Below are 12,331 nucleotides of genomic sequence, written 5' to 3'. Positions count from 1 at the left end.
CTCTAACCAGGAAGCAATTGCAATACATACACAGATTGATAGATTCTCCCTCCAGTGGCTATCTGTATTTCTCTTCTGTTACGCTCCTTATTAACAATTGCTAAAGTAAAATCTAAGTTATTTACACTACCCTACACTAAAGCTCACTACACAGGTTACAATAGGATTGTACAATCTCTATAGATCTACCAACAACTGTGTATGCAAAGGCCTGCCTGAGTGGATACAAACTGACTGGATAGTTAGGTAGGTTCTTGTAATGGGGGTTGTGAATGGCTATGTAAGCATGTTAGGAGCACAAGTCCATGCCTCGCTTCTTCTCTTCCAGGACAACTACCCACCTGCTTAAGAGCCGGTTCACACAGGGGCGACACGACTTCAGGACGACTTTGTGAGGCAACTTGGAGACGACTTGAACACGACCTGGGGCGACTTACAACACGACTTTAAGTCGCCCCAGGCCAGGCAACTTTTGCCGTGGCCAATCAGAGAATGAGCTCTGAAGGGGGAACTCCATGCCAAATTTATGAAAAAAAATTTAACGTGGGTTCCCCCTCCGAGAGCATACCAGGCCCTTAGGTCTGGTATCGATTCTAAGGGGAACCCCTACGCCGAAAAAATGGCGTGGGGGTCCCCCCCAGATCCATACCAGACCCTTACCTGAGCACGCTACCCGGCCGGCCAGGAAAGGGGGTGGGGACGAGCGAGCGCCCCCCACCCTCCTGAGCCGTACCAGGCTGCCTTAGGGAAGGGGGGGAGTGCGGCCCCCCCACCCCAAAGCACCTTGTCCCCATGTTGATGAGGACAAGGGCCTCTTCCCGACAACCTTGGCCATTGGTTGTCGGGGTCTGCGGGTGGGGGGCTTATCGGAATCCGGGAGCCCCCTTTAATAAGGGGGCCCCGGATACCGGCCCCCCACCCTATGTGAATGCGTAAAACACAACACAGGGTTAAAAATTGTTTATTGCACAGCTCCGGGGGTCTTCCGTCATCAGGGGTCTTCTCGCCGGACTCCTCCGCTATCTTCTGCTAGCTATTTTACTAGCGGAGGAGCCCGGCTTTCTTCTTCGCCGCCGCCCTCTTCTTCCGACTTCGGGGGTCTTGTCCCCCTCTTCGGTTCTTCTTTCCGAGCCACCGCTTCTTCTTCCAGCTCTTTTACTAGAGGTGGCCCGGTCTTCTGTCGCCGCCGCCGCCTTTCGTTCTTCTTCTGGAGATGTTGACTCGACGCTCTCTCCGGCCTCAATGCCAGGGATGCGGTGCGTGGCGACTTATATAGGGACAAGGGGCGGGGTCACCGGTTGATGTCACATGGTGACCCCGCCCCCTTACGATGTCACAGTCCCGGAGGATGCTGGGACTGTGACATCGTAAGGGGGCGGGGTCACCATGTGACATCAACCGGTGACCCCGCCCCTTGTCCCTATATAAGTCGCCGCGCACCGCGTCCCTGGCATTGAGGCCGGAGAGAGCGTCGAGTCAACATCTCCAGAAGAAGATGAAGAAGAAGAAGAAGAAGAACGGAAGGCGGCGGCGACAGAAGATCGGGCCACCGCCAGTAAAAGAGCTGGAAGAAGAAGCAGTGGCCCGGCAAGAAGAACCGAAGAGGGGGACAAGACCGCCGAAGTCAGAAGAAGAGGGCGGCGGCGAAGAAGAAAGCCGGGCTCCTCGACTAGTAAAAGAGCTAGCAGAAGAGTCCGGCGAGAAGACCCCCGAAGATGGAAGACCCCCGGAGCTGTGCAATAAACTATTTTAACCCTTGTGTGTTGTGTTTTTTTTTTACTTTTATTCACAGGTGAATGGGTAGGGGTACATTGTACCCCATACTCATTCACAAAGGGTGGGGGGCCCCCTTATTAAAGGGGGGCTCCCGGATTCCGATAAGCCCCCCGCCCGCAGACCCCGACAACCAACGGCCAGGGTTGTCGGGAAGAGGTCCTTGTCCTCATCAACATGGGGACAAGGTGCTTTGGGGCACCCCCCCATGTTGAGGGCACGCGGCCTGATACGGCTCAGGAGGGGGGGGGGGGCGCTCGCTCGTCCCCACCCCCTTTCCTGGCTGGCCAGGTAGCGTGCTCGGATAAGGGTCTGGTATGGATCTGGGGGGACCCCCAAGTCGTTTTCTCGGCGTAGGGGGTTCCCCTTAGAATTCATACCAGACCTAAGGGCCTGGTATGCTCTCGGAGGGGGGACCCACGCCAAATTTTTTTTCATAAATTTGGCGTGGAGTTCCCCTTTCAGAGCTAATAATTCTGTCAGAGTCGCCTCCGTATAGATGGAGATCCGACTTGGAGGCGACCTCCATTGAAATCAATGGGTACCAGTCACCTACAAGTCGGATTGAAGTAGTACAGGAACCTCCTCTGAAGTCGGAACAACTTCAGTAGCGTGCATTAAGACGGCTCTCATTCACTTACATTGATTTTTAAATGTTGTCCAACCTGAGGCGACTAGGGGCGACCTGAAGTCGGATCTGAGTCGCCCCTGTGTGAACCGGCTCTAAGGCTTTAACTCTCTGCCATCTTGTGCCCTCTACATGCTAGAGGCCTTCTCACAACATTCCTGGCCATTAACTTTTATATGCCAAAGTTAGGAATGTCCACACATAAATAGCATTGCTGCACTTTTCTGGTGGTAGTTGAAAGATGGCAAATACGGTCACATCACACTGACATGCTATCCAGAGTCACTTGACAGTACATTGCCAGTCACATGTAGTGGACCATCTGCAGCAATCACATGTGAAAGTATTCACCAGCACATATAGCAAGCCATCTTCCCTAACTCAACCTCCCTCCACCTGGTGTCATTAGTACTCAGAGGTTCTGGCCTTAGGCTGTTTGTGTGCACTCACTGTTCCTTGCTGATAGTTCTTCTGAGATAGGATGACGGCAGACACCTTTAGCTGGGTACCCCTCTCCCAGTTCCTTCAAGAGGAAAGCCTCACTCAAGGAAATACCTGCCCTGGCCCATAAGTCCTTTTGCAACCCGCCCTAGCCTCAACCACCATAAGGGTAAGTAAGTCTACAGCTGACGCTTCTGGGTGCAGGTCTACCAGCCCTGTTCAAGGCCTCTAATTGCTGACTACATCTTCCAAATGGTGGGGTCTCAGGCTCCCATGCCTCAACTGCATTAAGGCTCTTCCCAACTGATCTTATATATATGGGCACTGACTCACCCATGACATCACTACAGGAGGGCTCTAACAAAAAGGGACCTAGCACCTGATTACACTATTCTTTGTTACCAGCACTATTCTGGTACAGAGCCACCTAGTGACAGACTAGCTAACTGCAATTGCTTACATCTTTATATTTTAGAGGTTTGGTAAATCTAAAGGCCCGTACACACGGTCGGACTTTTTGACAACAAACATGCAAATTAGCTGTTTTGGAGCAACATCCGACTGTGTGTACGCTCCATCGGACAAACTTTTTCTGTTTTCATCGGACTTTTGTTGGCTGTGCGAACGGACAAACTTTCTGGCAACAAAAGTCCGATGGAGCAAAGTCCGACCGTGTGTACGCAAAAGCATCGGACTTTTGTACAAGGTACAAACGCGCTTGCTCAGAACCAATGCAAAAGATCAGACTACAATACAGAAGTTGACCAAAGGAGGCGCTGGAGTCATTGAACGTCCTCTTTTAAAGAGGCGTCAGTACGTTGTGACGTCATTACGTTCGTGTTTGTTGTCAAAAAGTCCGACCGTGTGTATGCAATACAAACTTGTGGACCACGCCCTTTGTACAAAAGTCCACGGAAAAGTTTATACAAAGTCCGACCGTGTGTATGAGGCTTAAAGGAGACTGTATAAAGATTCTAAGATTTTAACTAGTATGGTGAGCTTATGAGAGAATGTTAATGCACAACCACTGTGCATCACTACTAATGAAGAATGAAAACTTGTAAAATGGAACACATTATTAATATCTACTGTTATGGATTATCATATTACTGTTAAGCTGATAACATTTACAATCATATCCCAAAAATATTACAAGTACTAGAGATGCACCGAATGGAAATTTTGGTGCTGAAACCAAAAATCCAGGATTCACTTGGCCGAAAACTGAAAATGACAGTTTTAAACAAATATATACATTTTTACATATACTTGTATTATATTTGACTTTTTAATTAATGTCATGAATTTAAATAAATATGAATTTATCGTCGGCCATTATCAGCACCTTTAGTGCTAGAAAAACTCAAGAAAAAATGCATCTCTTTAAATTCTATGTATGTCTTCACACTGGTCCATTGCACTTCAGTTGTGGGGTTAAAAATCTTGCTTGCTGCATTTTTGGTCAGCTAAAAAAACAAAACACTGCCCCAAAAATGCGCCTCCTCATTGAAATGCATTGAAAATGTAGAAAGAACGCATCAATAACGCACCCTTGTTACGTTTTTAGATGCAATTTGAGTCACATGACCCATAAGCAAAGAGAAATGGTGGTAAAATTGCAGCAAAATTGTGTTTTTGGTGCCCTTTTCCGGCACCCTTTTCTCTATCGGCAAAATCCCCAAATGCAATTTTCGGTCGCCGGAATTTCGGTGCATCTCTAACAAGTAAAAGCATACCCTTTGTCTGGAATTCTTCCTAAATATTAGCAGTGCACTTCCTGGTATGTGAGCGTACCTAAGCAAACCTATGCCCACAACCTCATAATACCTGCAGTTTGAGATCTAACTCACTGCTGCATAGTGTAAGGTGATTTGGAATGAGTTTTGCTGATATCAATACTGTGATGCTCAATGTTTTCCCTGCTGGAGGCTCTGCAATTAAGAAGCAAAGCCCAACCTCTACCAAAATGGCTGCCTACACACAGTAAAAGTGCAGAACAAAGCATGGTGAGTCAGTAAAGGAGAAATGTTAGCTGAAGAGGACCACAGGCAATACTGTTGAGTAGTGTTTTGCCCTCTACATGTCTTAGTCCCTTTTAGGTAAAGAACCTCATACACTCATTATAGTAGACATTTAAAATACATACCGCCAAGTGTAAAGGGCTTTTCGTAGTTGGAGGGTTTGCAACATCAGTGAGATCTTCAGTTCTTTTTAGCAGCTAAGTAGAAAGGTTTGTGTTCATTTTGTAAAATGTCTTACATTATTAAACGCAGAGCTACACACAAAACATAAACAAACATAAAAATGTCTGAATGTCTGGTTATCTCATACAGCATCTCTTCCATGGGGCAACTGATATTAGACAGCCTACCCAGAGGGTAATACAAGTTAAATAAGTTAAAAGCTGCTGCAAATAGTTGACTGTATGAGCTCATATCTTTCAAGTTACACTGTGGCTCTCCAGCGCCACCTGGAGCCCTCCCAAAATACAAATACAGTAAAACTGGATTGAGAGTAACTTGGTCTCAAGTATTGAGCGATGTGACGAGTGATGTCTTGATATACAAGTAGCATCATGTCACAACTGAGTATAAAAGAGAACAGTGGCGCCTCTAAGTGTAGCAGTATGGTTACATTAAATGAAGGTACAAAATTTAGCAACTCACATGGTTGATGATTAAAACAGGCACATCTAATTATGCAGGCATCCGGGGTAAAGTTGTCCACATAGACCTTCCTCCGCACTGCCATAAATGTCATCCCTTCCACGCTGCGCTCCACGAACGCTTCAAGCCTAGCTTTCAGATCTCTCTACTGCAGGGTAGTCTTCCTGTTCACGATTACAGACTGACAGTGGTGAGAGCTGGCGGTGCAGAGGATGATCTATGTCAGGGGTAGGCAACCTTGGCTCTCCAGCTGTTGTGAAACTACAAATCCCATCATGCCTCTGCCTCTAGGAGTCATGCCTGTTTGTGTCAGGGTCTTGCAATGTCTCATGGAACTTGTAGTTTCACCACAGCTGGAGGGCCAAGGTTGCCTACCCCTGATTTATGTGGACAGCTTTACCTTGGATGCCTGCGTACGTAGATGTGCCTCTTGTAATCATCAACCATGTGAATTTCGAAATGTTGCACCTTCATTATATGTAACCACATTGCTACACTTAGAGGCATATCTCTTCTATTTTATACTCTGTAGTTCCTGCTGGATTTTGCTTGTAATCCCCTTGTGGAGGCTGCAATTTGTGGATAGGCATTTTATGGTTACACAACCTATTACATTGCTATAATCTTTTTTATATAGACTATAAACTGAAGGACTTTTAAATAAATGGCTGTGGAACAAATCATCTGAGTTTCCATTATTTCTTATGGGGAAATTCACTTTGATATACAGTGCCTTGAAAAAGTATTCATACCCCTTTACATTTTCCACATTTTGTCATGTTACAACCAAAAATTTAAATGTATTTTATATGAATTTTATGTGATATACACACACTAAGTGGCACATAATTGTGAAGTGGAAGGAAAATGATAAATGGTTTTCAAAATTGTTTTACAAATAAATATGTGAAAAGTGTGAACATTGTCGGACAAAGTTGTCGGAAAATCCGACGTGATTACGTTATTTCGTTACGACGGGACTACGTTCACGCTAGTAGCCAATAGCTTTGGTCTAGGAATTTGATCTGAGCATGCGTGACACTTTGTCCGATCGGAATTCTCTACACATGATGGGAGTCTGTCCGATCGGAGCATTTTGTCGGAAAATTTTACCAACAAGTTGGAAAACTTGGTCCATTGGATACTCCGACGGAAACAGTCCGATGTAGACCATACACAGTCGGAATATCCGACAAAACGGTCCGATCGGACACATTCCGTCGGAATCTCCAACCGTGTGTACAAGGGCTAACACATGAATATGCTTTGAGCTAAACCATTCCATTGTAGCTCTAGCTGTATATTTAGGGTTGTTGCCCTGCTGGAAGGTGAACCTCTGCTCCAATCTCAAGTCTTCTGCAGACTCTAACAGGTTGCCTTGTATTTGGCTACATACATCTTCCCATCACCTCTGAACAGCTACCCTGTCCCTGCTGAAGAAAAGCATCACCTCAACTTGATGCTGGCAACACGTTTCACAGTGGGGATGGTGTGTTCAGGGTGATGTGCAGTGTTCGTTTTCTGTCACACATAACGCTTTGCTTTTAGGACAAAAAGTTAAATTTTGGTCTCATCTGGCCAGAGCACCTTCTTCCACATGTTTGCTGTGTCCCCCACATGGCTTCTCCCAAACTGCATACAGGACTTCTTATGGCTTTCTTTCAACAATGACTTTCTTCTTGCCACTCTTCCATAAAGGCCAGATTTGTGGAGTACATGACTAATAGTTGTCTTGTGAACAGATTCTCCCACCTGAGCTGTGGATCTCTGCAGCTCCTCCAGTTACCATGGGCCTCTTGACTGCTTCTCTGATTAATCTTCCTTCCAATATTCAGATGATGGATTGAACAGTGCTGCATGAGATGTTCAAAGCTTGGAATATGTTTTTATAACCTAACCCTGCTTTAAACTTCTCCACAACGTTATCGCTGACCTAACTGGTGTGTTCCTTGGCCTTCATGATGCTTTTTGTTCACTAAGGTTCTCTAACAAATGTCTGAGGGCTTCACAAAACAGCTGCATTTATACTGAGAATAAATTAAACACAGGTATACTCTATTTACTAATTAGGTGACTTCTGAAGGCAAATGGTTCCACTAGATTTTAGTTAGGGGTATCAGAGTAAAGGGGGCTGAATACAAATGCACGCCACACTTTTCAGATATTTATTTGTAAAAAAATGTGAAAACCATTTATCATTTTGTTTCCACTTAACAATTATGTGCCGCTTTGTGTCAGTCTCATAAAATCCCAATAAAATACATTTAAGTTTTTGGTTGTAACATGACAAAATGTGTGAAGTTTCAAAGAGTACGAATACTTTTTCAAGCCACTGTACGAGTCCTCTGGATCACAAGCATATTTCCAGAACGAATTATGCTCGCAATCCAAGGTTTTACTTGTACTGACATAATCAAAGTCTGTATTTGTATAGTGAGATGCACACCCCCATATGGCAAATCCTAAGCTTGCAGATAGGTGACTCAAGCACAAGCTTTGCATTGTGGGATGAAGGGTTAAGGATGTGCCCCAACTCCACTATGGGAAACTGGAGACATTCTGGGAGAGGCCCAGGCAATCTGGGACAGGCAAAGTGTTATACAGAAGGTATATGATGACTTTATTGATGTCATCTTTTCCACGGTCTCACTTATATTATATTTAGTACCCTAAAGCTGAAGTTTAGCAAAAAAAAAGAAAAAATATTTTTTTTACAGCCTGTAATGAAGTATGTCCCACCATTGCAGGCTGCCGGATTCTGTAGAAATATTCACTGGCGTCTTGCCCTATTCTCCTTCTGCTAATAAAATTCTGACGCTGTGGCGGTTAATAGATTTGGGTCTCTGGGCTCAACAGTGCTGGGAGTTCAGCACCAGGAAGAGGACAGGGCAGCCCCGCAGTGAAGATTTCTACAGAATCCAGCAGCAGGTGTATTGTGGGACATTATTTTTTGATTGTTTTACTAAACTTCAGCTTTACTATATAAAACCACATTTTGAAAGAAATATACAGTGGCAAGAAAAAGTATGCAAACCCCTTAAAATTAACAGGTTTTTTTTGCCGTAATTTGAAATAAAGTGTGATCTGATCCTCATCTAAGTCACATCAATAGACAAACACAATGTGCTTAAAGTGATTGTAAAGGTTTTTTTTTTATTTTTTTATTAAAATAACAAACATGTTATACTTACCTGCTCTGTGCAATGGCTTTGCACAGAGCATCCCCAATTCTCCTCTTCTCAGTCCCCCCCCCTTCCCCCCACCAGCGCTCCTGGCTCCTCCTCCTCACACACTGGAGATTAGGCCCTGAAAGGTTAATGCACATTCTCTGGTGGCTGAATACTGAGGGGTTAATGCTTTTAAAATGGAGATTGATCTCAGAAGGGTTAATGCACATACTCTGGGATCTGGCCACCAAAGAGTTGATTCTTAAGCTGGCCATACACCATACAATTTTCTTATTCAATTTCCTTTAGATTTACCTTCAACTGTGTAGTACGAGGGCCTGCCTGATTGCACACAAACTGAAAGTGTTTAGATTTGACCTCCTATTATATGGTTTTGGTAAATCTAAAGGAAATCTATAGAAGAAAATTGTATAATGTATGGCCAGCCTTACACTGAGAGATTAAATTAGGGTTGCCACCTCATCCCTTTAAAACCAAACACATATTAATTACACAGTTCTGTGGCTGATTAAGGTGGTAATTAAAGTCACTTGGTGCCTTATCTGCATTAAATTAGCCTCAGAATCTGTGTAATTCATATGTGTTCAGGTTTAAAGGGATGAGGTGGCAGCCCTAGGTCAAATGCATATAGATTTGCTCTTGTGAAAACTGACTAGTGAGCTTGGTGTAGTGGAAGGACAATTTCACTGCTAGAAATAGATAAGAAGAGTGTTTTTCCTGGGAAGAGGATAAAGGAGAAAGATCAATGTGTGCCCTGGAGGTGGAATCTCATGTGTGTTCATGTAAATTCAGAATATGAGGCAAAATTCCCCAGTGAGAATTTTAAATTAACAATCCAGCTTTAATACTCAATTAAATAATATGATACACTGTAAAATATCATACATACCAATAAAACCTCATAAACTTTAAAAAAAGCTTTAGATAAAATTGACCAAAATCTATTTGTGTGGTGATGCTTTAACGATTCTAAACAAATGCCTGCAACCTAATGCAACATTTACTGTATATGTGGGTCTTTTGGATTTTCAATTGTGGTTAAAGCTATCTGGAGGGAGGGGGCGTCAGAAGAATGTAATGTTGTTCTGACTAATTTACTTTTTGTGTGTAAATTTCAGCTTGGGCTTCTAAACCAGTTTTCCTTTAACAAGCAAGATCCTAGAGAAAAAGAAAAGTAGCCAAGTGCTCCATCTGCTGGCTGCAGAGAATGAAGACCATTTACATATATGTAATCATTTATATTTAAAGTGGTTCTAAGGGTAGAAGGTTTTTTTACCTTAATGCATTCCCTGCATTAAGGGAAAAAAATTCTGTGTGCAGTTCCCCCCCCCCCCCCCATACATACCTGATCCTGATCTCAATCCAGCGATGTGCACGAGAGCAAAGGCTCTTGCAGCTCTTCCCATCCTTACTGGCTTAGAGACAGCAGCGGGAGCCAGTAAGAAGGGAGCTGGAGGCGGGGCCAAGCCATGCTCTGTGTACGTGAGCAGGGCGCAGGAGTAAGCATGCACGAGTGCCCCCATAGCAAGTGGCTTACTATGGGGGCACTCTGCAGGGGGGAGGAGCCAGGAGCGTTGGCAGGGGACCACAGTAGAGGAGGATCAGAGATGCTCTGTGCAAAACCATTGCACCGAGCAGGTATGACATGTTTGTTATTTTAATATAATTAAAAAAAATCAAGCATTTACAATCACTTTAAATTTAGCACCGACTGGACAAAAAATGTGTTCATTTGGACGCAAAGGTCACTTACAAGCTTAGATACCTGAACAAAATTGACATTGATTCAGCCAGAAGTCAGTTCAATAAAATCTATTTTAACCTTTTACCACTGATTTGTTTTAGAATTTTGAAAATGTGGTATATTTAAAGTGACACTAAACTATATCCTTATTCTCCAAAAATAATACATCCATATCCACTGCTTAACAGAACTGTTCTCGATATTTCAATATATTTTTTCCTACTGTGTTTTTCTGTCTCCTTGTAACATCTTCCAATAGCTCCCAAACTTTTCCTTTTCCCTTCACTTGTTTGTTGGCAATGATCACTGCATGTTGTGGCCATGCACACTTCTCTATGCACATTACAAATTCCATAGTCTGTCTCAGGAGCAAGCAAGAGAGGGTGGCTACATTCATTTGCCATGGTCTCACTGTTTGCAGAAATGTAGCCACCCTCTCTTGCTTGCTCCTGAGATAGACTATGGAATCTGTAACAGGAAGCAGCATTAAAAAGGAATTTGGAGATGATGCTGAGTGCAATGGAAGGAACTTTTTTTGAGTTATGAATGCATACTTATAACCCAGAGTTTAGTGTCACTTTAACAATGTTACAATGAATTCAGTTTGTGTATAAAGCTGTGACCGTATCATACTGTATACTTACATATTCCAAGCCTTCTCTGTGGCCATAGGCAGCGGCATAATGAATGGCACTATAGCCCGCTTTGTCACAAATTGATGGGTCGGCTTTGTTCTCAAGCAGATATTGCAAGCACCTGTTTATAAATATTATTATTTGCTATGAAGAATGTAAGCAATATGTGTAGCATCAATTAGATTATTCATATTCATAAACATTTAATAAGTGTAAATTCCAAAGTCTTGGTGCAATGTGCAGTAGTTAAAGAACTGTGCTCACTTGTAGCAGATTGCTTTTTTATTTATGCCAGATGTAATTATTTTTTTAGCTTTATTTGTTGTATTGTACAAGGAGGACAATGACGTTTTACGCATAGAAAGGCTAACACATTAGTGAAAAAGAACTGTTAAAAAAGTAAGAACAGAGAGAAATTAAGAAGATTTAGGGATATATTTTTATTGGCCTCTGCTTGTTATCCACCACCACCAATAAAAATGTTTCCAATACTACCGCTCAAAGCTCAATAGTACATTAGTATTAGTATTCATATATAATCATATTAGTTCACAGATAGCCAAATACATATTTTGTGAAATATTTCAAAAACTATTTTTCAACTGCCTTCTCTTGCAGTAACTCCCACTCATCGGCAGCAATAGTTGCTGATCACTTTCCTCTGAACACCACTTAGGGAGTCAAACACTGACATACTATATTGTACTGGAAAAGATATAGCCATACTGCAGATACAGCTTTGTGAAGATGAAAGTGACCCCTGTTCTTCAGCACTAGCCCGTAGAAGCTGCTTGAGATGCTGGCAGTGATTGGAAAGGATGGATTATATGTACTCATAATAGAGTGACAAGAGTACAGGGAAAGTGACATAATATATTGCTGATGACGGTGAGTGAGACAGTTTTGAACCAGTAAAAGGGATCTAACATTACAAATCAGATAGCCCACCTAGTAGTACAATTAAGGGCAGGTGGGTTTGTCCAGAAAAAAGTTTTCACTCAAATGGGGGTCCTGCCCCGAGCATGTGCTGCTGAGGCAGCTTGTTTATGTGTCCAAGCCTGTCTGTGCTTGAATATACAGTAATCTGAATCACATTGGAAAGAGACTAGGATTGAAAAAAACCTAGCCAGAAGGCTAAAAATTGTTTATTGTCTACAGTATACTAGGCATTTTTGCCAATTTCAGCCACTTTTGATAGCAAAAATGTCTGATTGAATCAAGGGGTAAGACATATCTCCCAACTATCCCTGATTTCA

The 12,331-nt window shown here is 43.2% G+C and overlaps 1 protein-coding gene across 3 annotated transcripts in view; it reads right to left on the bottom strand.

The window, feature by feature from the left end:
• ANKRD44 (ankyrin repeat domain 44) overlaps positions 1-12,331 on the bottom strand; it is a 254,719-nt gene that overhangs the window by 85,721 nt on the left and 156,667 nt on the right. For all 3 annotated transcript variants that reach the window (XR_013261861.1, XM_077448708.1, XM_077448709.1), the window contains exons 16-17: positions 11,085-11,196; positions 4,989-5,060 (exon numbers count right to left, since the gene is read on the bottom strand). Coding sequence is in view for 2 of the 3 variants with exons in the window: in XM_077448708.1 (XP_077304834.1) it covers positions 4,989-5,060; positions 11,085-11,196 (184 nt within the window). In the remaining variant the exon portion in view is untranslated. The remainder of the gene's footprint in view (positions 1-4,988; positions 5,061-11,084; positions 11,197-12,331) is intronic.

The sequence above is a fragment of the Lithobates pipiens genome, unplaced genomic scaffold, assembly GCF_037356315.1.
Source record: "Lithobates pipiens isolate NorthernLeopardFrog02 unplaced genomic scaffold, aLitPip1_a1.2 Scaffold_22, whole genome shotgun sequence".
Lineage (NCBI taxonomy): Eukaryota > Metazoa > Chordata > Amphibia > Anura > Ranidae > Lithobates > Lithobates pipiens.
The sequence above is the reverse complement of the archived record's forward strand: the minus strand, read 5'-3'. Positions and strand labels throughout refer to the sequence as shown.